General features: G+C 43.0%; 1 protein-coding gene across 2 annotated transcripts; it reads right to left on the reverse strand.

Annotated features, from left to right (window-relative positions):
* Positions 1 to 798: 798 nt before the first annotated feature.
* On the reverse strand, positions 799 to 25139 carry ERGIC3 (ERGIC and golgi 3). 2 transcript variants are annotated; one of them, XM_003642452.6, is made up of 14 exons: positions 25026 to 25139; positions 24878 to 24948; positions 24703 to 24790; positions 23784 to 23903; positions 22597 to 22690; positions 21379 to 21544; positions 19756 to 19813; positions 13307 to 13321; positions 9695 to 9726; positions 8970 to 9066; positions 7634 to 7698; positions 4254 to 4390; positions 3215 to 3270; positions 799 to 1670 (listed from the first exon to the last, which is right to left on the reverse strand). In XM_003642452.6, exons 1-14 carry the CDS (start codon positions 25111 to 25113, stop codon positions 1591 to 1593), a joined length of 1167 nt encoding a protein of 388 aa, XP_003642500.1. In that variant the 5' UTR covers positions 25114 to 25139; the 3' UTR covers positions 799 to 1590. The 2 variants fall into 2 exon arrangements, with proteins under 2 accessions (XP_003642500.1, XP_003642499.1); XM_003642451.6 differs by lacking the exon at positions 13307 to 13321.
* Between the last annotated feature and the right edge of the window lie 30 nt (positions 25140 to 25169).

The raw sequence follows: 25169 nt of genomic DNA on the forward strand, positions 1-25169 counted from the left end.
GATGCTACTGAAGCAGTTGCAAAGGCAGTAGGTTTTCAGATGTTTTCTGAGGAATGTGCCAAGCATGGGACTGCTCAGAGCCCTGCTCCTCCATCTGTGCTGCAGAGTGCAATGACCAAAAGAGCAGCTTGTTTCCTTTCAGTCACAACCACCATTGTCCTTGAATGAGATCCAGCTTTTCCACGCCTGAATCGTATTGATCACGTGGAAAAGCACCAGATCGGTCGCAAGCTCCCATTTTAACTGCAGAAACACATTACCACTCCCTAAGCTATTAACTTCATCTGATTCCTGCCTCTCCAGGCAGAATCCCCATTTCTGTACCTGTTTTCTGTTTCTCTTTTACGGATCCTTCAGCACTTTCTATGCAGTTTTTCCAGTATTCCTGCATGGAGGTTCATCAGTTACCATATCCACACCTCCAATTGCTCCCAGGTTTTTGTACTGCCTGTTTTGAAGTTCTCTTTAACTAATTAAAAACGAAGTTCTGCTTACAAATTGATGGTATTTATCCTCAAGTTTTAACAGCTTTCTCCCTGCATCGTTTGATCCTGTGCCTGCTGCGCTCACACTGCACTGTGAGCTGTGCCAATCCCTAAGTGCACAATCAACACCAAAGCCAATTTAGAGCCGAGATTAAGAGTACCGGGTCTGTCTTCCCTCAAACTGAGGCAGGAATCTGTAATTTTTTTATTTCTGCCTTATTTTCAAGCTCCTCTCAGAGTGATTTCACATACACGTTACTCACTTGTGTAGGTGATTATCAAGAAAGAACAAAAATCACCATTATCGCCACACTTTGCCACAATGCAGGTAGTTTTTATTATAATTTCCAATCCAGGATTGGTTCAAATAATTTAATCATTCTTCCAAATGCCTTACCAAGACACACAGGATGGACTGCATTACAAAACAGAGACAGAGGGGAAGTGAAAAAACACAATCCAATTTAAAATTCATTAAAATTCCAAACTCTTTGTTTGTTTTTTTTTCCCCTCATCCATGCATCAGCTTGCATCTCCTAAGAAGGGCAATCTGAAACAAATGGGGGACCGCATGGTACAGAAAGCACACCCTGAATGCTGGGTCCCTCCACACTGCCCTGGGCAGCTGGAAGGAAAGCGCACGGCATTCAGCACATTTTCACAGAGGTCTGGCATACAGCATCAGCACATTCCAAAATATTTGTAGGAGCAATTAAAAAAAAGACAGATGGCGTTGTCAGAAAGTTTTTTGATGACAACTCTGATGCATTGCAGATCTCCTGACAACACAGTACATTATTCCTGAAGTATCTCCAGCAGCTCTTTCAGGGGACAAACTGGATGAAGATGGACTGACACAAAAGGGTTTCTCAGTAGGGTCTGCTCAGCCAGATGAGATGGCCAATGTCACGCCATAGCAGCAAGGTTGGAGCAGTTCCATCCACAAATCAATGCCAAACAATGGATGATGAGACATTAAGAGCAGTTGGGGCCACCCGGTAATTCCAAACCTCTTCTCACGTGCACTTGGAGGATGACACGTATTTTTTAAAACCTGTTTAGTTCTCCTTACAGTTTTTTTGTGTGTGTGTGGTGAGGTCACTGTTTATATTGTCTTCCCAAGCTCAATCTTCTTCTGGATGGCACGTGCCGAGTGATAAATCAGGGAGTCGATGAATCCTGCAACTAGAAGGAAAAATGGGATCAAGTCAAATGAAGCCTCAAATACAGAGCTTCTCCCACAGAAAGAAAAAACAAATCCTTCTGTCAGCAGCAGGAATTCCAGCTCGCCCAAACAGAAAACAGCTGCTGCTGCCCAGAAGACCCACGTCCCCATCTCATTAGGAGAGACAAGATCCAGCTTGCAGGAGCAGAGGTGACTGTGGTTATCCAGATAGTGCTCTCTCAAAGAAGAAAAGGTGAGACAAAGACGAGCCACGTTTGCTGACAGATGAGTGAGGAAAGTCTGGAGAGGAAGCTGATTCTGAGAGCTTTGTGCCATTCTATTGCCCTGACCCAGCTCGCCAAGGGAATGCTTCCCTTTTGCTCATTTCACAGTAACCTCAAAAGCAAGCTATTGTACCTGAGAAAACACATGTTGCCCTTTATGGATATCCCTCCTAGGAGATGGCAGCATTTGCCCCAGATCTCTCCCACCAGTACACTGAAGGAACCTATTAACTCTGTGTTTGGGAGCAGAGGAAAGCTCAGAGTGGGTCTTCTGCACCACAAAATCCAGACAACCCTGCGTCTGTCACAGTGGCTTCCACAGCACAGGAACTCTGCCTAGCTCCCTCCCTTCTACCTGAGAGAACACGGAGCCAGTAAACAAAGATATTTTCAATGCCTTTGTGAAGTTTAATGTTCTTGGGTTGTTTTATTTATTCAGCACTTCCCATTTAAGAAATAAGAGGTTACTTGGCCCTACATAAACACAGACATCTTAATACTAGAGTAGCAGATAAGATAGGAATTGATTATTCTTTCAATTACTGTAGACGATGGAATCTTGCTCTCTGGTCATTCAGTAACACCCTGATGACAATATTTTGCACTGAAAATACTTGTGAAACCAATCTGATGCTGTGACAAAAATGCTGTCACACAGCTGATTTGATCTGTCCTCTAGCATGTACAGTCTGACCACGGTGTATGGCAGCAGACACCACGAAGTGGCTTGTCATCCCCAGTCACTGATAGAGGACACTTGGATTTGCCATAGTAATTTTGAAAAGCCTTTGCCTGAATTAGCCATGAAAATGAACATGATCAAATAAACGTGTTGCAGACAAATCGCGTTTAATAGACAGTAACCTCAGTATCAGGTTATCCAAGTGCTGTGATGTAGCAGATATAGGTATTATGGAATACAGGTATACAATATAGAGTGGCTGGACTCCTACAGAGCTTCTCAGCTCCAGCAAGATCAGTTCAGAGTTTATATGGGCTTCAGTTCAGCATGAAAGAAACTATCTGCTTCCAGACCCAAGCTGGCCAGGAAAACAGCACAGATTTGAATGGTACATGAAAGACTGCAGTATTTGAAAACAAAATGTCTCCCAGAGCATCAAAATGAAATATTCCCACAGCTCTGCAGAACATCTGTATTGCTTCCTGAAGGCTGAAGTCACCTTTCCCCAGTAAAGGGGGATTTACAACCAGCTACACAGACTTAAGAAAGAATAAGATGGCAAATAATCAGAGAGAAAAAGGATTTAAAGATGCAGTACCTGTGAATATGCCACCAACAATGGCACAAACTCCTGTGAGAAAGTGTGTGAAGGGCCTGGAATGAGGAAAACAATTTGAGAAACCCTCATCAGCTCTGATACCAGTATGACAGATAAGTAACAATCAACACAAACTAACTTATAATTAACATTATGTTAATCATATTACATAAGTATGTGTAATATAAATATTAATAACTGACAACAGATTTAACAATTAAAGAACCCCTACTGGCTACAGGATGGAGTTCATCACTGAAACATTTTACTGAGAAGCACCACTGTATTCAGTGCACTTAAATGAACTCAGTGGCAACCCCAGGAAGCACATACTGAACTTAGAAACCCTAAAGAATGGGCTTTTCATCCCTAGGATTTCAGCCACCTCTGCTCAGACAGAATGCACATTGGGCTGCTGTACAAGAAAAACAGAATCCCTAAGCACATATTAATACATTACAAGGTATAGCATAAAGCTGTGCCTCATTATGATCCCAAAACATTGGACAGCTACAACCCCTTCTGTCTCCCTGTAATTGCAAGCCTGCGATTAAATGAGAACCTGGAAGGAACAGGTTCCACACTGACTACAGCATGCAGAAAAGCTACTGAAAATGCAAAGTAAATAAGCTGGATCAGAGTGGGTGACTCTGTAGGTGCTGGTGAGATGTTCCAGGACAGTGAAAATGGTAAGCTGCATTTGTATCTATTCATCATATCGGCTTTGCTATATAAAATTAGCCTTCCTATTAAAAAAGACTTTGAGGAAATTGGACTGAACTGAATACCATCATACCAGACTTCTGCACTTCTCCATGCTAATACTGTATCAAATCATTCCAGGTTGTATGGGAGAACCCCAGATCCCATCCCTGTCAGATGTTCACAGTGAAAGGAACTGTATTTGGGAGCATCCCGTTCTCTCTGCTGGTCGTGGAGGGGTTTGGCTGACTCTCAGGCATCTGCAGTTGTGTTTTAAGCTACGCAAAACGACAAAAATCAACGCAAGGTGAATGAAATACATTGAAATGACTCTTACCTGTGTTTCTCTGTCAGCTTCACCATCATGGGCGATAGTTCATATAGCACAAACACACCAGGCAGACCTTGGTCTCCTATCAGCCCGTTGGCTATTTTCTCATGTCGTGTAACTGAAAACTGGTTAGTCCTTACCACCTGGAGGAAACATAAGCAGTAAGCATCATTTTGTTAGCAGGGAATATGGAAGGCTACTAAAAACACGAGTTCAGTGAACCACATCACTGCTGCTGTGCCCTTCTCTTGTGGGCTCATGACAGTAATCACAGTTGCAAGAGTCATAATCAGCACCAGCAGAATTAGATCTAATTTTACTACCTGATATTGATTAAAGCCATGCTTAAATGAATGAGTTAAAGAATGAACAGTGCATCAGTCCTTAGGCTGAACTGCTTTGCTCTGTGCTGGCAGGTAATTACCATAAGATGTCTTTCTAAACCTCAACCCAAAGGCCACATCACCCTTTGCCAATTTGCTGCCCACCTAAACAAACTTCAGGAAACAGCACTGATGTACAGTCTGAGGACAAGTCAGATTCCTGCAGTGCTGGCCTGCTTGAGCTCCAAATCCTACTGGCCTAGCTTTCTACCTCATACTGTCACTTCCAGTTTCAAGTCCATGAACACCCTAACAGCCAGCTTCTGAGGTCTTTTAAGAGACAAAACATGAGCTCCCACATGATACAACAAAAAATTATCTCCCCATGTGTAGCATCAGGAGACAACATTGAATGCTGAGAGGCCGGCCATTAGCAGCTGAATTTCCATGCAAATTACAGATACTACTCTGTTAATCATAAATGGAATATGGGAAGAATATCACACCATCTGCTGTTTGAGAAGGCTGTATACATTCAAGAGTGAGAGAAAAAAATAAAAGAAAGAATACATAAACAAAGGAAAGCTTCAAGAGCTGCAGAAGAATAAAGATTGCCCATCTTTGTACAAATCAAAAATGACCCCCAAGCATTTTCCTGTGCTCTGTGATTCTTAGATAGGTTGTTCATACTGGTCCTATTAAAGCAAATAAATTATGTTCTATCTTCTCTAACAAGCTACCTGACACAAACTACAATTCAAGCTGAAAAAGATACCGTTCAGGTTCTTTATCAAATTCTACATGTGAGGGTTGCAAGTACTGAATACATAGGACAGGTCATGGTGCATGTTTGGCAGCACACTCGAGCCACAATAACCTAAGTATAAGCATCATGGTCCGCATAGATTCCTCTCCTGGAGACTAAAAAGCAATTACTTTGACAGAACTAATCCTTTGACAAGTGAATGACAGCTCTACATGTGAGATTTCATCCACAGAATTGTAAGGCATGGTAGGCTGTGGGACAGCTATAAGCTCAGGGCTCAACACGTACTGTCCTTTGTACCTGAGGAATTTCAGTAATTGACAGAAACTGCACAGCTGACCTGGATCCAAGCAGAACGAGCTTCAGACATTATCTGAGAGTTCTCCCAGTACTACCTCATAGCAACTAACTTCCATTCATCTCCCAGGAATAAAAAGATAGGCCCAAGAGAGGCACGGTATTTAAGAAAGAATGGTCTACTTAAGGATTTATCACATACGAACCGATGCTTACAAACAGCTTCAACCCATAGGGCAGATGAAGAAATACAGCCTACATCTACTGTTGGACTGCTCTGCCCACGCTGCTTAGGATAGCTTCACTTGAATGTCTGTACTGCATCTGCTGTGGCCACGTGGCTCCCACACAGCCTCTGACGTAACTAATACTTTGCCAGTGATTTCAATTTCAGAGTGCCCAAAGCAACACGAAGGTTGTGTTGACATGCAGTATGTTATTCTGACTGCCTGAGAATGTCAGAAGAGCCTGAGGGTGTACGGGCACCCACTCCTGTGGGGTTTGTGGTGTTGTAAGACTGTGTAGGATGAGGGAGTCAAACTCTGGCACAGTTTCATCCATGTGCAGATCAGTCCTTGCACTGAAGAAGCCCCAGAGCCACATGTGGGTTTCATCTCAGAGAAAACTGGTTCCGTGGTAAAGCAAAGCTGGGCATGGGCCATAAACAAGAGACAGAGAGACAAAGTCTGGGGTTTGGGTGAGGAGCTAAGTCATTTTGCGTGTGAATGTCCACAGAAGTACTGGGGCACATGGCATCTCTGTCTCTTCCTCACAGCATAGATAAGCACACTGGGTACACCAGTAACGAAGTCCACACAACAGCAGAGCTGATGTCTCTCTTGGCGCTCGCTTTGCAATAGAAATGGTGATTTCCATCACTCTGCTGCATTAAGACTATGGAGTGGCCTAGATCTTGATAGACGACAGTTTTTTCATCTGCTTGTTCTTTTTAAGAAGAAGCCCTCCATAGCAACCAAGATCCCTGCAGAATAATGGCAACCCAAACAGATGCTTCCAAATGGATTAAAGAAATCGTGGTTCTTTCTGCTGTCTCAGCTGGGTTAAGAACAGAGCATCTTCACCTCACCTTGAGAATCCTACTCATTCGAAAAGAGGGTATTCTGAAAATGGGGCTGGAAATCTAGCCGCCCTCTTTTGAAAGGTAAAGGAGGAACTTCTAAGCTGGAGACGAGCTCATCTTAGGTTACTCTCCAAAAAACATTTTCTCCTTGGTGCTTGGACGGCTCCTGAGCAGGGCACTACAAGTGTTCATGAAGGAACGTGATGAAAATGGTGTGGCTTCTTTGAATGAGTAGTATGGTCAGGTTGTGGTTGGACTTGATGATCTTTAAGGTCTTTTCCAACCTGAGTGATTCTGTGATTCTATGAATTAGGCGGGATGGAGGCGGCGATTTGCTTAATCACTGCAGTAAAACTACAGACAAGATTATGCCACAGAAACTTGTTTAAAAAGGAAGGAAGTTCGAACAAACTGCCTTGCTTCCACCAGAGGACAGCAGAGTCAGACTAAATCTGAAGGCTTCTGCTTGTTCTAGATTGATGAGTGGATTAACTGCTATTCTTAAAGAAGAAGAAAACCTAAGAGACAAGTTTCAAACCTGTGAAATGCTGATTAACCCTACTGAATTACTCTTGTAGAGATCTCATGGAGGTGAGACAGTTGAATCTCAATATGTCTATAATTGGAATAAGCAAATTCTAAAATACACAAAAATAAAACAGGAGAGGAGAAACACACTGTTGCACAGAATATTGCTGGGTCCCATCCCATATTGCAGTGAGCAAAAAGGGGGTGAGTATCAGCTGAGGATGCCTCACCTCTTATTGTACAGGCAAAGTGTGAAACATGCATATATCTATACACAATAACACAACTTCATTTCCTGTCTGAGCACAATGAAACATGAAAAGACACAACAATAACGTGGACTTCTGATTTTTATAACAAGCCAAAGCAATAGGGAAAAAAAGGTACTCACTTCACCATCTACTTTCATATAAACTGTAGGGACCACTTTGACAAAATACTGAAACATCATGGAAGCTGGAAGCAAAGACAGACACACAATTAATAACTGTGATCAACTGAAGATCTGCAGTTTATCTGATGGGTTATGCACTGTTTTTGTTCATGGGAGCTTTTGTCCAAGAACCTTTTTTTTTTTGCGCAATAACAACTGCGGGCTTTCGATGATGGTAAAGTTGATGTCCTCATTATCTGCTCCTTCAGTTCTCCTAAGAAAAATGGAATGTAGCAGCTGTTCTGAAAACTGTTTTCCTTGGAAATTCCTCAGAAAAGAATGTTACTCATTCATTTCTATAGAAGTAATTCTTACTTATAATATCACAGCAATAAACAGCAATAAGCATAAATTTGAACTGCAATCAGCTTTGCCTACATCTTCAGCCCTAGTAATTCCTCAGAAATCCACCTGCTGTTGAGCAATGTCCTGCATGGAAAGCTTTAGCATACAGAGACTTGTAGCAACCGGCTATGGGTTCCATCTCAGAGTTTATTACTCCACAGAAAAGTAACAGCATTATGACACCTTTTCATTTTTCCCTACTTTATTTTAAGCACTGTCCTTTGATTTGGGTACAACAACTAAAATAGGTGGTGAAAAAATTAAAAGAACAGATTTAGGTAGGATAACAATCCTTGAACCAAACCACCAATGTCTCCAAGCTTTATTGTGTAACAACACCCCAAATACCTGTAAAGGCAAAGTTTGCACAATGCAGAGGATCTAAATAATGTAACTGATCTACGCAGAGGCATACAAAGCAGGTTTGTGTGAATAAACCATGAGGAGAGACCCATCCTTCCTTCCTAAGCCAGCAAGCAAGAGCTAACTAGCCAAGATGGGCAATATTTCAACTCAGTGGCAGCTGTTCAGCTGCTACCATCAGGTAGATCAGGGTCAGATGGACTCCACAGCTCTCCAGCAACACTCTGTTAGGCTTTTTTTCTCTCTATCCTGCAACTTGTGGCTATCTCATACTGCACACATTAGCCACGCAGAACTCTCCCCACACGATATAGGCTTTTAATGATAACATGCTGCATCTTCTGTTGTATATCCATTAATGCTGAAAAAAAGAGACCTTTCAGAAAGATGGCAGAATTGGAACAGAACACACAGGGTGATTTGTTCCAGATGAATGGAAGCATACGTTTTAGAAAAAGCACAAGGTGGAGGGGTCCAAGTCTTAAGCAGTGTTGCCAGGGCTCCTGTTTAAGACTGAGAATCTCACTCCTCTTCTAACTCTCATTAATACTGACTCCTAAAAATATTTCTCTCAGCTGGCTCTTACCTTGCTGTGCAGTGACGTCTGTCCCATCCAGAGGGTTCACGATGCCTGGATAATCCCTTCCAAATGAGAGATGTTTGATATAGTGCGTCATATTGATCTGGAACAGAAACACTGATAACTCAAACAATGCACAACATCCAAGGGGCAAAGCAAGGGGACTTACGTTCACATTCAGAACGTTTTCTGAGTGTTGCTCTAGCAGGCCCTCCCTTACTCTGTGTTTCCTAATAGTAAGCTCCAAAGCACTTGGGTTTTTTGTTTATTTGTTTGTTTTTAAATTCATGGCAGATTGCAAGACATGGAATTTGTCCATTTTCTACTCCAAATCCCCAGGTCCTTGTGTCCCTCCCTCCCACCCACACAGCAAGCTCTTCCACCCACTCCTTCCCCTGGCATAGGAGCAAATAACCATCAAGTGCCACTGGTATGGGCACCATCTGCTTTCCTCATAGCACAACTACACTCCAATCGATTCAGCAGAATTAAAGACTGAGGTAGCCTTAGGAAGAGAGCAGAGGGTTTGCCAGGCAACATGAAGATGTCCCAGAACACACTGCAGAGCACTGCCTGAAATCAGGTCCCAGACTGTGCCTAGGTACATACAGCCTGAGGCCAGATGGGATCAGCACAGTGAGTCCCAACACGGCAACTCAGGGAAATCAGAAGGAAAACAGACTGAGAGAATTGGCTAGTTATCTTGGAAAAGTTATCTTGGAAACACTTACGTTATCAAGTCCAAAGCTCTGGAGGTCATGAACTGTAACAGAAAAACAGTTTAACAGTGTAGTTCAGACTACAGTATCAAAGCGTATCTGCTTTCTGTATTTTAGCTATTGCTGATTAAAACAGCAAAAAAATAGCCTGGGTTTCCCTCCTGCTTGCAGGTGGACATATGACAGATAAAACTGCTCCAAGTCCTATCATAGACTGTCTACTCATTGCTAGAGTGGAGGAAAGTAATTGAAGGTCTATTCAGATCAGATATTTCAGCTATTGCCCGAACATGTTCTTAACATACAGCAAAAACAAATTCCTGGGGTCAAGCAAAGAAAAGTTCACTGTTACCTCAATCCTAACCTGATCTCCATTTTAGTTCTTGCTGAACTCCTCGAACTGCTGGAAAAACAGAGGCATGACAGAACTAAACTAACAGCTGAGCGCAGCATATGCCTTAACACTGCATGAAAGCACCCTACAGAACTCAACAGCAACCGAGCACCTATCAGCACCCTGCCCATCAGCACTGCTACTCCTGCCCTGACAACACACAGGGAAAGGACAAGCCCTTGCAAGGCCAGCTTTCAGCCTGCCCTCTGCCACTCCTGCATACAGCAGGACAGCAGCACAGCCAGCACCACATACACGGAGGACACCTCCAAAGACAGGGGCCATGGGAAGCACTGCTAAGAGGAACCACTGTCTTTTTGTTGGCTACTTAACTGTAATGCCAGAAAGAAGCCTCAGTGTCAGGATGGAAATACAACCAGCTTTCAGGAACGCTCCTACCAGGCTAATCCAAAGTTGCTCCATTTTCTGAGCTAATGGAGTCAGATCACCAACTGCCACATTATTAATGAAGGAATAACAATTATAATGAAGGAATGCTGCCCTCAAACGGTTTCTGATAATGCCATCTAGCGTAAGAAGGGCTGCAAAGATAAAGAACTGATTGAAACTGCCTCCCTTTTAAAACAAATATTTACTTAACGAGTACACTGTGAACTCATTTTTTTTCCTAATAACTTCTTTCAATAAAATAACAGAAGTTTTGCTTGTATTTACATAAACCCTTACTAAAACAAAGATACATACGTGCAAAGCAGAGACCATATGGTTAGAAAAGGAAACGCTGTGCCTGAACTATAGTCTTCCTCCTCCTACAGCTCTGATCTACAGAGAACCCTTTGCATTTCACAGCTAAAGTTTTCAGTGCTTGGAATCCAAGGCTGCAGCCATTGGAATTAAGGCAATGGTTTTGTATTACGAAGAGCTCAGAGCAGCACAGGTCTCAGCATACTGGTGGTAGGTGGATGGCTGGACAAGATGATCTTGGAGGTCTTTTCCAACCTCATTGATTCTATGATTCTATATATATGAGGTGTCCCTGACAAGTGTGCAGACCTACCTCTGCCATTAGCATCATTTCTGTGACTGTTAGCAGCTGGATCAAAGAACTCCTTGGCCTTAAAACCCCAAACCAAACAAAAAATAAATAAAAAACATCCAACCAAATGTTTGGAAACGCATATGAAACAGTAGGTAAAGGAAGGAATGGGGAAGTGGTCTCCATATCACATTTTTCGTAATGACTTCCAGCAGTACATTGTTTTGTTGTAGTATTATGCAATTAAGCCAAGCTGAGTGGGTTAGCTGTCAGTGAGTGTTAAGTGCCGCTGCTTTTTGCACTGCCAGCAGCAGCTAATCTTCAGTCAGTGATGGAGTTCTATGGAGATCCTGCCCACGCTGGACCTGCAGTTCAACTCAACCTAACACCAAAAGTCTTCGCCTCTCACCTTCCTCTTGATGGCTCATCCCCCTCCCGCCCTCCTTGTGGTCAAGAACCATACCAGAGAGCACAACGGGCCAAAACAAGCAATTTTTGGGTTGAGGATGCTCTTTCAGCCAGATCAGCTTCAACACATGGCTAATCACACAGCTGCACACCCCTGGGCACAGCCTGCCAGCACAGGGAGGGACAGGAGCACTCCTGCCCACAGCTCTACTGCTACAGTTCCGTGCTCATCAGCTCAGACAGCTGCATTCATTAGCACTTAAGGAGGGAGCTGACTACCAGTGAGGATGACAAACTTACAGCTATAGTGGAGCACCAGAGACATTCAAGAGAAGCACTTGAAAAGGACCAGTTGCTCACTAAGCCATTACACCAGGTTTACGTCGTGCATGACTCATGTTAAGTTAGGACTTTTCCATACAAAGTTTCCCCATAGTGCTCTGCTGTAATGCTTTCCACAGATCAAACACCAGCTACTCACTTTATAAAACCTTTGCAATAAATGGTTTATAACTGTGAAGAAGCACAATTCATTAACTTGGGCTCCAAAGCAATCTGCCACCAGGTGATACGTTTGTTCATCTTTGATCACCAAGGATTATCCCAAGCACATATGTGCACAGTTTAGGTTGGGGACAAACATTCAGCCAATCAGAGTTTGCTTAACAAAAGGCTATTTAGCATGCTTAGAGAAGAAACAGAACAAGGAAATAGAAGAGAAGATCTTAAGAGAGGGTCAGCTAGGGCAGGAGACTTACTTCTAGTGAAATAGAAGCACGTCCTTTCCCTTCTGTAACTGTGGCTAAGTGCTTAGCTACCTAAAATAAAGAAGCCTGTAAGAGACCTTAGGTTTGTCAAGAAGTCTATGCATTTTTATATAACCTGATTTACTTCCCTGTTTTAGTAACACACTTCTAAGGCTGCTGTCTGCCTGAAGAGTTCTCCCCATCTCACATTTCTGACCTGCGCAACCACAGAGCTCCTTGGACTCTGCAACTCAGCCCTTTGCTGGGTTAACAGCTCTCACTGCCACTGAGGACTCTGCCAATAAATGCATTAAAACTGCAAAAAGCTCAAGACACAGCTACCCAAATGTAGTGCTGCGAAATGAGTGAGGTCACCAATTTTCATGCTGGGGATGGATTTCTGGGGAGAAAAAACTTGTACATAAACACGAGCAGGATGAGGCTGTGGTGTGAAGGGGTGCTGAGACAGGGAGCAGCACAGAATGTGTTGCAGGTGGGGGAGGGAGTGAGCAGAGTACAGGTCCTGAGCCCTCCACCAAATGTTACTACTGAGTGGAAACACCACATCTCAACCTGCAATCGCCAGGACTCTCTCACCCTCAGAAAAATCCAGTGCCTTACAGACCTTTGGAAAACCTTCTACTGAGTATTCTGAGATTAGAAGGCCTTGTGAATGAATTCCCAAGAGCAATTCTCCAGCCTGCCGTACAAGTGAGATTAAACGAGAGAACTATCCCACATGACTTCAAAAGGCCGAATTCCCTCCGACTCGTCACCGTGTGCCCCTCCATTACATCACCTGCACAGAACAACTACCAACGTATTATCTCTAACAGTGACATATTAAAATCGTGTAAGACAAAGATTCTCAACCTTTCCCATCTGGTGACCTCAATTACCAGAGATGAATGACCAGGGATGGGTCTCCTAGCTTTTAGGAAATCTTCTCAAATCCCAGCCTACATCAGCAGCTCCTCCCGAAGGAGATTTATGGGCACAGCAAATAACAGACATCGGGTTAGTACTGTACTGTGGAGTTTTGAAGGAAAAAAAAAAAAAAAAGAAATAGCAACACTTACTCTCAACAGCGTGCACTGCAAAATTGAGCAGAGTGGGAGAGAAAAGACAAATATTCAGATCTTTACAATGAAAAGCAGACATTCAGATACAACAGCATTTAAAACTTGTACCAAAGAGCAGAAGCACAATAGCTTTGCTGGTGCACTTGCTAGGCTACATAAAAAGGCTCCCTAGCTAGTTAAAGGCCTAATATAGGGACTAGCAATCATTTAAAAAGTAACAGAGAAACAAAAATGCAGGAATTAGTCACCAAAAAGAAAAATACAGTGAGATGTCCAAATTTCTTGTTATAAGCTCTAAAGTAGTGTGCCAGACAGCACTGCTGCTTGTATTAAGATTTCTCAGTCTTTCAAGACCTCAGGGTAAAGGAAAGGCCGTTTTGGCAGCAACCAAAACTATCCAGGTATTGTCAGTGTTTACATTCACAACATTTTTGTCCATTCAGTTGCAAGATCTCAGCAAAGGTGAATACCTGGAAAGATGGGAAACGTGTGCTTACGCAGCACATCTCAAAGCTTACTAACTTTTGTTAAGCAACCTCCTTTTTTGTTGTTGATGTTGTTTCAAGAGACCATTCACATATATACTCACATTGTGCATGATTAACCAATAACTAACAGATTTATACCTGCATGGAGATGGGCCTCTGAATACTTCACACAACTCCCACCCCTCTCTGCCAAATACTACACTGCTGGTAGTGCTCCTGTGACAGCACAGGCTTTGCTATGGAGGAGGTATGGAAGGTATGGAGAGCCTCCACACAGCTGCTTGACAAACCTCCAGCATTCCCAACAAGTGATGAACTTCAGCTCTGATAGATGGCAGCCCAGTGGCAAATGGAATTGCTACTTTTGTGGTCTCCAAACCACACACAACATAATTTGGAAATGCTTGGTCCACCTATAGATGAGTCAGACCTTGAGTCTTTCAGCACCAACACAACCACTGAAAGGAGTTTACCAATGTAAAAAGGAAAGTCCTCAGCAATTCTGAGGATGAAATAACAATCTCAGCCTCCAACATTCAGTTTGGGGATGAAAACTATTAATTCTCCAGCAAACATTACTTTGGAAGAGAAGTTAGGAATAGCGTGCAGGTGATCATTCAGAGGATTTCTTGCTCCATGATGAAATTCAGTGATGGTGGTTTTGGTTCCCACTTTCTTTTCCAAAATAGTTGACGGGCAAAGAAGAGCTCAGCTGAGGTCCTGGTGTCTGTAGAGTCCTGTGCAACAGCCCAGCCCCAAAACCAGTAGGGCTCTGGGACAGGAGAAGAAGAGGCTGCAATCGGCAGCAGAAAGAACTAGTTGGCCTGCTCTTGGCAGCCAATGAGAAGATACCAAGGGACCAAAAAATGACAATCAGCGTTCAGTCAAAGACTGTATGCCCATTTTGCAATTCAAAACTCAAATCATAAGAAGCTACGTAAAATAAGTTATTCTATGGGTCTCATCCAAGGATGCTTTCAAATAGGTTTCAACTGTCAAAAAAATCGATTAAAGAAGTGAACAAATCTACCACAAATGAGGAAAACAAGTGGTAATCACAAAAGTGCCTTCAAAGATAACTTCTTTCCTCCAGTTGACCACGTAGGGTGTAAGGAAAACACATTTGGATCACATTCATAACTGCTTTCATTCACAGAATTTGTCGCAGTCATTGAAAGTGTGTCTTAAAGACAGAATGTTTTCAATGTAGTCATCAGCATTTTTTCAGGCACTTGAAGGAATCAAATTATGTATTTTAAGAAAATCTCTCTGGCTGCCAATATAGCATGATGGGGAATGTCTTCTCTAGGAAGCAGTGACGGTCACATCCCTGCAAAAGAATGGTCCAAAGACAGTCTGAAGGATGAATGAGAAGCCCCAGCTTCCTCTTGATTAGGAATACAGCAAGGAGGAAGGAAGTGACACCAGGATCACCTCTTTGGAGGAAACTACCACCAAGGAAGTTCCCCGATGCTGGAAGTTCACTGCAAAGCTCCATATCCAAAGCAGGAGATGGCTACTCAGGAGATTAAAAGACTAGATCATTTAATTTAATCATTTAACCATACCTTTTTTTTCCATCTGAGATAGAAAACATTCTTTGAGGAAAGGTGTGAACTCCTGCAAAGAAAACAGCTGTGATATGCAGGATCATGAACAGGCACAGCTGATGCTGGAGGCTGTTCTTACAAAGGCACAAGTGAAAAAAGAACTTTCCCCAGATCTTAAGTATCCTACATAAACTGGACATGAAAATTCCAGTTCAGGATTCAAGGCCTATAAAGCAGACAACAGTGAAACAAACCTAATCTCAGCTAGTACCAATGAACAAGTAGGAAAAGAAGACTGCAAGTATCACTGATGTTTGACTTTGGTTTTCCCTTGGTACAAGCAAGTCAGGACTACTAGTTTCAGTGCCAAAAAGTCTGCTTGGAAGCACTTTAGTCCTCCTCATAACTTCCTTCAGTCCTCCTCCTAACAATCTGGGATGTCCCAGTGCAACTGGACCATAGTTGCTGAGGAATAAGCCAAGATCATTACGATGACATTCAGGGGTGGAGGGGTCGGTCTTCTCTGACACTGATGATGGAGCACTATGGTGCAGCTTTCAAGCAGCCAGTTTTCAGTGCTTCCAATAATCCAGTGTCACTGCTTACATATACCAAAAATGTGAGTATGGATGGACAAAACCTGCACTAAACCAGCAAAGCCTGACATTTCTTATCAGTTACCTAAGGACAGAAACACACCATCCCTCAGTTTCCAAATTACATCATACATCATGGCCTGGGATTATGAGAAACCAAACGGAAAACAAAGTTGTATTTAACAATTGTGCAGAGTAACTTTCATTTAGGTAGGATACATATGAACAAATACGGAATCAGCATCAAAAGAACATGAAAAAAGTTACACACAAGCACAGAAAAGCATCCATGCAAACAACAGTAAGTGAAGTGAAATAATCTCACCTGGATTTAACATTCATGCAGGCAGAAACAAAGCAGAACAAAAAAAAAGACAAAATAACACATTTTCTTCAAAGTCAACAGACTTTTTAAAACAGTTTTTGTTTTTCAGCATTTCCAGCACTTCTAGCTCCTTCAGATACATGAATAGTGCATAAAGACAGGGAGGAGAACTGTTAAAAGAAGAAAATGTCAAACACTGCTAAAAACATTACCGGGAGACCATTGGAGGTCCTTTGACATAAACACAACCAGAATATAAAGGTGTCCAAGACACAATTCTGGGGTCACATTTAAAAGACTGAGAATGAATTTTTCTGAGAGCCTGAGATGCGAGGGTCTTGATCTGAATGAGAAATCCTTAGCACAAATACAAGTGAAATATGCTTTGAACATATTCCAGCTGATGTTCCCTTACAACAATAAGATAACACTTGTGACTCTTAAGAGCATGAGGTTCACAGGCTGCTTCTTTCAAAACTGTGATTCCCATTAGTCGATACCAACTTGCCTTAAAACATGAACACCTATCATATTGACAGTAAGTAATTCAAAATAGACTAAAGTGGATCTAAGTAAAGAAAACTGATATGCAGTGAACTCTTTAGGAAGGTCTGCTTATGAGGCTTATCCACTTGTAAAATATTTAAAAATGAATAAAAACTGAAAAAGGAGATCAGTTGTTGATAATTGGATTTTCATGGCTACTTGTTAGGATTCTTCTGATTGGGAAAGTAAGTACATTTAGGCTGCCATATTTCGGCAGTATTAGCAAACTTCAATGGAAGTTCAATCTTTATTTCTAGTTGAAACAAGACCTCTTATTTCCTCTGATTTTCTCTATCTAAACGTAAGGAATTCTGACAAGCCAAAGCCAAAGAATTTAAATCAGGGATGTAAGAAACAGAATGAGCTCCGGGCAAGGCTGCTCCCTATTTTTTTTTATATAAACCTATATTCCTCACACATTCAATTAATGATTTCAAACCTCACCTAAGGTTCTAAAAAGTATTCCTTCCGGCAAATGATTTCTGGGGACAAAACATAAGTATAGGAGCGCTCTACAACTCCCTGTAAAGAGGTTGAGCTGAAGTGGGGGTCGGCCTCTTCTCCCATGTAATTAGCAATAGGGTGAGAGGGAAGGGCCTCTCAGGGGAGATTCAGGTTGGACATTAGGAAGAATTTCTTCTCCTAATGAATGGTCGGGCACTGGAATCGGCTGCCCAGGGAGATGGGGGAGTCACCGACCCTGGAGGTGCTCAAGAAATGTTTAGATGTTGTACTGAGGGACATGGGTTAGTGGGGAATATTGGTGGTAGGTGGACAGTTGGACTGGATGCCCTTGGAGGTCTTTTCCAACCTTGGTGATTCTATGACTCTATAAGAACAAAAATATAAGCAAGGAGAGAAAAGTGTGCATGGAAAAAGAAGTTTGAATAAGACATTAATCATCTGTGGAAAAACAAGCTTCTTTTGAGCCACATTCAGCCCAGCGCAACTACTAAAACAAACAAAAAAAACCCCACAGATTGAGCTACCCGCAATTAAAGCTAATATAACTAACTAGAACTCAAGTTGCACCTCATCTTGTACTAGTTCTTTTTAGAATGTGTGTGTGTTAGTCCTGTATACCCTCTTATTACTTAATCTACTTTCAGAAAAAAGCAATTTCAACTCACTTCTACTGAGGAGAGAAGGTATGGTTTTGAGGGCATTCACAATAAGCATGTGATATAAATCAGAAGCTGAGATCAGAACTACATCTACGGTCAGATTAACAAAGTCCTTCTGAATAGGATCCTTTGCTTTGCTGAGAAGATGCCTGTACAGATTCCCTATCCAGAGATGTATTAAACTAGAGTAATTCTCTAGAAAGGAGGAGAGTGTCAGTGTAAGAAACTGACAAGTCAGTCTGCTAGCTTCAGCAACTGTGGAACACCATCAAACAGAAGTATGGACTCAGGTCTAACCATCAGCTGGATTAACAGCACAGCCACTCCACCACAAGGCACAGAGAGCACTGCGATAGAAAAAACTTCCCATCGCACGGACTTAGTGTTCACCTTCCTATTTTCTATTGGTTCAAAATAGCATGGAACAGAAGAGAGCAGCAAAAATACTGTCAGTCATCTCAGTTACGTATCTAATAGTGGAATTATTATTTTTCATGGATCCTACATAATGACAGTTCAGAATATTAAGATTTCTCTTAGGCACTGACCAATACTAGTTCAGTTTGCTATTTGCTATTAAAGGAAAAGGAAAGAAAAAGAAAAAAAACAAACCAAAAAAAAAAACCCCCAACCCTTCTCCCTTCTGTAAGCTACAAAAAAACTAATCAAGACATGATGTTAATTATATTGAGGACAAAAACATTCTCAGCTTCATTTATGAACGAACAGGCTCTGAGCCTGCTGCACACTGAGAAAATTATCAGAGGCCATTTTTAGTATTTGATGTGAGGGAACTGCCAGAAAGCAGAAGGTCTGCCTGCCCCACATCTCTCCTCCTACTCTTTTTCCTTGCCCTTGAAAACAGCAACATTCTGAACTTGGCCTCCAAAAGATTTGCAGTAACTACAAAGTCCTTTCTTTCTCTTCCTGTGCTCACCCACTGCGGCCCTCAGTTTTTCACTGCAGTTGTGCAAGACTTCCATTGCACGCATGATGAGAGCTGTCCTGCCCCCACCCACACATGGGTCAATACCGGCTGCAGGAAGGCTGCTGCTCTTACACTGCTTTAAATGCAAGTTCTGCCAGAAGTGACATTTAATTATAACAACTGATGTGGAGAAAAGCTGATGAGCTTTTTGCATAGAAATGCTTCATCATTTGATCTGTAGAAATGGCCTCATTTGTTTTTCTTCAAAGACAGTTACTGGAACAAAGTGTGATCTCCTCCTGAGCTTTACCTCAGTGGAACAGATCACACCATAATGAAGGGTAAGATGGGGAAAAAATCAAGCTAAAATCAAAGCTCTTTGTGAAATCTTTACCAGAAATTTCTGGCTTTGAAAACCTTATCAACAGAACTGAAAACATTCTGTTAAATCACAAATATTTTTGACCAACAAAAAGCATAAATCAACTACCACTAGTACTCTGGACACTTTGTATTTACATATACAGGACAAAACTCTTTACAACTTAAATAAAGTTCTGATTTGCTTTCAAATTATCCTGAGATATTCTATAAATATCCCTTTCACAGATACAGATATTCAGGTCCTGGGCTTAACATCATAGCCAAGTTTGGTTTACAGCAGAGCAGAGCAGTGAAGTTTTATGGAACTCACCTCTCCCACGCTCTTCCATCCCCATGTTCTGTTTGTTCATGACAGTTCTAAAACTTTGTACCAAAACTCCAACATCCTCCCCACTGAAGCAGTGCTGCTATTCTTTCAGATCGCAAGGCAAAGATATCCCAAGACAATGGTCAGATACACTCAGAAATGAAAGGTTACAATAAACAGAAAAAGAAAATACTTTACCATGTACATGAGATTGCTGGAAGCTTTTTCCTGGTGCAAAGTGAAAATTTCCAGCTACCTGCAGGAGACAATCACTGTTCATTAAGAGTTCTGAATCCGTATACAAAAAGCAGCCATATAGGTGCTGGCTTTTTCCTCTTGGTTGGACTAGATATACACCAAGCATGCTGCCTTTCTAGGCAATGCTACCAGCAGATGCTGCCCAAGAGCTATTTCCCCTGTTCCTCAGGCACAGTCATGCTGAAAGCCATAACTACTTAGTGATGTGGGTAATAATCTGTTTTATGCAGATTATTTTTAGTAGGCATAAAAATCAGAAGGAGGAATTAATTTTTCTGGGAGGGAACTGACTGTTGCTCCATGAGATAAAAGAAAATAGCACAGAAAAGAAGGGGAGGAAGTAACAGGAGGACAGTGAGGAAGATTATAAGCAAACAAACAAAAAAAAACCACCCAACTCAATGCAATAAACTATAGTGATTCTATGCACACACCCATGAAAATAACCTGGTTGGAAAAATAAAAGCAATAATCAGTTTGTTAAAACTACATCTAGGAATTTGTAAGGGATACAGCTACCCTCACTGGCACTTTTAGCAGCTGTACACACAGTCCCCTGGAAGCTCTCAGTGTCCCATACCATACACTACACTTTGGCATCTGTGCAAACTCCTGCATATATTAACTACAAAGCTGATGAGGATGAGTAGCAATGGCACCAGAAATTCCCCTGGAGACACTCACTTCCTGACCCTAGCTATCTCCAGCATTCCCATATAAGTCTTGCTTATCACATTTCGTGACAAATGGCCCCCTAACGGTCTGGCATCCAAGGTGGTACCAATTCACAGTACGAGCTTTGTAAACAGAACGTTTACTCCCTACACGTAAAGAATTCGGTCTACAGAAAGAATGCATAAAGATGTTGGAAAAAAATAAAACAAAACTGAAAATGAAAAAGCAAATACTGGGATATAAAAGATTAGCCCAGGGCTGACTTCCAGAATGTGCTTGGGAATCTGCATGTCCAAGAGCTCCGGGTTTGGATGCGCTCCAAATGAGAAGGTCGTTAAATAGTCATCTGGTGTATCTTGCACTTAATTTTCATACATCATTTACAAAAAAACTCCTCTCTGAGCAATTTCAGCTTTGACAACCAGATGTAATATTCTCGCTTCTGCTCTTTTTCTAAAGAAGATAAGACTTCACTTTATTCAGCACCTCTGCTGGCAAGCTGCTGGTTACTATTACATCCAGCATCCACTGCCAGTGTCTGTTTTAAGACTTAAAGTGAAGGTTGAACTATGTAACCCTGAAGAAGCCACCTCTCCTCCAGAAGCCTCAGCAGAAAGACTTGCTAGATAGATGGTAGAAAAAGCCAAGCTTACTCCAGGCCTGCATTTTTCCTACAGCTCACGCAATGAAATGGGATTACTTCCTTCCTACCGCTTTTCCTCATTCCTTTGTTGAAACCCTTTACAGCTGCAGGTACTTTGTTGAGCCCAGGGGTTACTTTATCACAGCACATGAACACCTAAAGCTAGAAAAGGAGAGGAACACCCAGATTCTGCCTTCTCACAGTCAGCCCCACACTGCATGAATACAACAAAACTCATCTCTCACCTTATTGACCTCCAGGAAACCATACACTTGGCAGCCTTCGTTCTTCTGTTCTTGCATTTTCTGGCTAAATCCTTCCCTCTTGCACTGCTCGATGGTATCTGGGTTCTTGAAGGCCCAACCACGCCGCCTGTAGGCTTCTCTGACATCATCACAAGTATTACAACATCTGCAAAAGCACAAGTACCATCTTAATACCTTTATCACAAAAAAGTGATGCTTCTGCTCAGGACTTGGACATTTGGTGGACGCTCTTCCCCAGAGCAATAAAGCAAACATTGTGACTTGGATCTTGAAAGTTGACCTAATGGTTCTGAAGGAGCTCAAGCTTTCTGATTTATTTTTTGAGTTTTTGATGCAAGGGCACAAACCATTTAAAAATGGTTCTCGAGTCTGAGAAGGTCTTTGCCCATTTAGAAAGCCATGCTGCTCCTTGGAAACAGATTTCCTACAAAAATGCCATCAGGGTCCCACAGTTCTGAGTAGTGTTGTGTTTCCCTGAGTGAACAAAGCATCTGCCCATTTCTGCTCCTCCTTTCCTCTGTTTTTAAGCCATGATTGTCAAAGTTGGACAAAACATTAAACTTTCTTCAATACTTTTCCACCTCTGGACAACATTTTGGTCACCAGAGGAAAGAAAAAGCAAACAAACAAAAAACAACCACTTATTTTTATTGGTTCCACATTTCGCTGGATAGAAGAAAAACCCCTCAAGATGGTAAAAGCATCTCCAGGGAACAGTGCAGTTAGACAGCTGGGACAAACAAGTTATCAGATAGACAATAAGACTGGAGGGTGCTCAGAACCCACGGCCCAAACAAGGACCCGCTGTTACAGCAACCTGCAGGGAGGAGGAACGAGGAGCACAAATGACCCATTACACCTGCTGTCTGTGTGAGCAGTGAACACTGAGTTTATGCTCACGTAAGGATGAAAAGCCTGCAGCAGGAGTGTGAAGGCAGGGCCATCACCACTTCTATACCAAGGCATCCCAGACGACGGTGAGCAGTGTCACATTGACCTTGAGCATGGATGTACACAAACCAGAACTTAATTGTCCATTCTCAAGCACTACACATGTAGCTACACAACACAACTCAGAACTCAGAACACAAAGGATTTCATTGCAGAGAACTTCACAGACATTCTGCAAAGAAACAGGCACGCAACTCAAAAGTATTCCCTCAAGTGCTAAGAAGATACAGAAAGGTCTACGGTTACCGAATGTCTTCTGACTCTGCCCCATAACAGCTCTCACAACGATCAGCATCCAAAGAATTTGGGTCAAACACTTTTTCTTCTTCTTTCCCCAGCTCTAAAACAAAACAGGATTCCAAATGAAGAGGCACGTCTAGAAACACTGTCTTGTCTTGTCATGCCTCTAAATAGCACCACATGTTATTTGAGCATGCTGTACTACATTTAAGACCTATATTGCTGCAGCTGAATTTAAACAACTGACTATCAATCAACTTAAGTCGTAGAGTTTAACGAAGACGGGTTAACAGAGAATTGGATACAGAGTAGCTGTTTTTATCCCCACACTTTGAATTTTAATGCCACAACCTCAGAATACAGTAAAGTTGCTGAGTTACACAAGAGGGACACTATCACCACAAGCCCAGACAACCAGAGAAATCCTCACACGTAGTGATTATTCAGCTCTTGGCTCAGTTTTGCCCTCCAACATCATATCTGATGTTGTATTTCAGTGATACAAATCAATAAATCCAGTTTATGCTGACATACAGAACTACACTAACTCACAGTAAGGTAATAAGGACCTCACATTTTGGAAAGGAGAAGCAACATTAAAGAAAGCTGTTAGATTGTAGCACTTCCCCAGAACTGTTTCTAGTTTATACCAAAGTGCAAGGATGAGCCATGGTATGCAAATAACATAGGTGAGGGACTTATGTGGCCAAGTACGATTTGATACAACTTTATCATGTATGTATTAACAGACATGAATTAAGCGTAGTAAGGTCAAGTTTAGGCTGAAAGGCCAAGTCATTGGAGCTCTCCCTGGAGAAATGCTCTTTCCTCTAACCAGACTGTCTCATTTGTCAGCCCACTGTCATTGCACGATACAAGCAAACTCAAGTTCCGGGAGCACAGCTGCTTGATTCCCAGCAGAAGACCATCAGCAGTTTCATTCCTGAAATCCATCCGTGACTCCCTGTCACAGTTTAAGAGTGACTGGATAAAGATTCACTTATCAAAAGCAATGAGTGTTACAGGAGTTTGTCTGATCTGTCAGTTTAATAGATTTGGATGCCATCAACTCTTGAAGAGTTTATGGTGCTTAAGCGCTCTTCAGCTGTCACTTGTTCCCATGAAAGTCAAAACAAGCACGCACAACACAGGCTACGAGAGCATCCATTCATACAGACAAGGTAGCACATTACCGTGTCTCTCAGCCTCTGGAGTCACGCGATTGCCAGCTTTGTCCAAACGTTGTTTAAACAGATTGTGCTCTACGTCCAGCTGCTGTTCTCCTGCTACGTCCATTGCATCGATGCTCAAATCTGAAAACAGCAAGCAAGGAAAGTGGTCTACAAAAGCACATTTCTCATGGCCTGTGGCAATCTGAGGAAGCATTCAATCAGTGAAAATACAGAATCTTTTAGCAGGGGGATACGAATGTGCCACAACTGGATGAAGATGCATGGTTGGGACTGAACAATTTACAGAAAATGTAATATACTGTGCCTGCATCCTAAATGACTGTTCCAAACATGGTGTTTAATATAAAAGAATGACTGTTTTCAACCATCATAGAAATCGTAAAGGCAAAGAATCAAACCTTTGCTCCCGAAAGCTCACTTGGACTAACAGCAGCCCAGGAGCTAAGCTCAAAGCCAGCTGAGCACTGCATCCTCTGTCCTCTCACCCCCACTCCAACAGCAGCACGTTCTCCTATGTCCCCTTTCCACAAGGATGATTCAGGAGCCCTGGCCCTGGCCTGGCATCCGAGCACCATTGGGTGCTTGCAGGCAATGTGTTCTGCTGCAATGTTGATGGGTGTACTGCAGGGAACAGTGGAGGTCTCCAACACCTCCAGCCCTTCTGCTGCACTGCGAGTGGGAGCCAGGCACAGAGCAATGACACCTCGTGCTCCAAACAGCTGACACTTTTCAGCAGCGATGCTGCCCAACCTGGAGCGATAAGCGTGCCCTGCAGCAGCTTTATCACCGCACGGAGGTGGGGTCACATCCCATCCCAACAGAGGAGCTGGAGGAGCGCAGTGTGACCGCGCTCAGCAGTGCCAGGTGTGCACAGCGGGTGCGGCCCTCGGCGGTACCACTTCACTGCGGTTCGACTCACAGGCACAGGGCATGTGCGGGAAAACAACGTCGATGTTGATCTTCAGCTTATCTCCCCTCGATTTGTCAACGTACAGCTCGGGATGGACCTGGAGAGAAACGAAGAGCCCGACTGCAGCCGGAGGCAAACCCGAAGCCCTTTCCCCGCCCTCTCCGCCTCGGGAGCCGCCACTCACCTCCTTGGTGAGGTAGTACTGCAGCTCCGAGAAGAACAGCAGCACCATGATGAGCCCGCTGACCACCGTCACTGCCGGGACACGAGAAGGGCCGTCAGCCCCCGCCCGCCCCGCCCGCCCCTCCCGCCGCCCCCGCCCGCCCGCTCACCCAGCGCTCCGCCGCACGTCTTCACCCGAAAGTCCTCCAGGGTTTTGGGGAACGCATCGAACCGCTTCAGCCGCCACAGCGACTCCATGGCGCCGCGCGGCCCGGAACCACTGCGGCCTTCCGGGGCACCGCCCCGCCCCGCAG

This window comes from Gallus gallus, chromosome 20 (genome assembly GCF_016699485.2).
Source record: "Gallus gallus isolate bGalGal1 chromosome 20, bGalGal1.mat.broiler.GRCg7b, whole genome shotgun sequence".
Taxonomy (NCBI): Eukaryota; Metazoa; Chordata; class Aves; order Galliformes; family Phasianidae; genus Gallus; species Gallus gallus.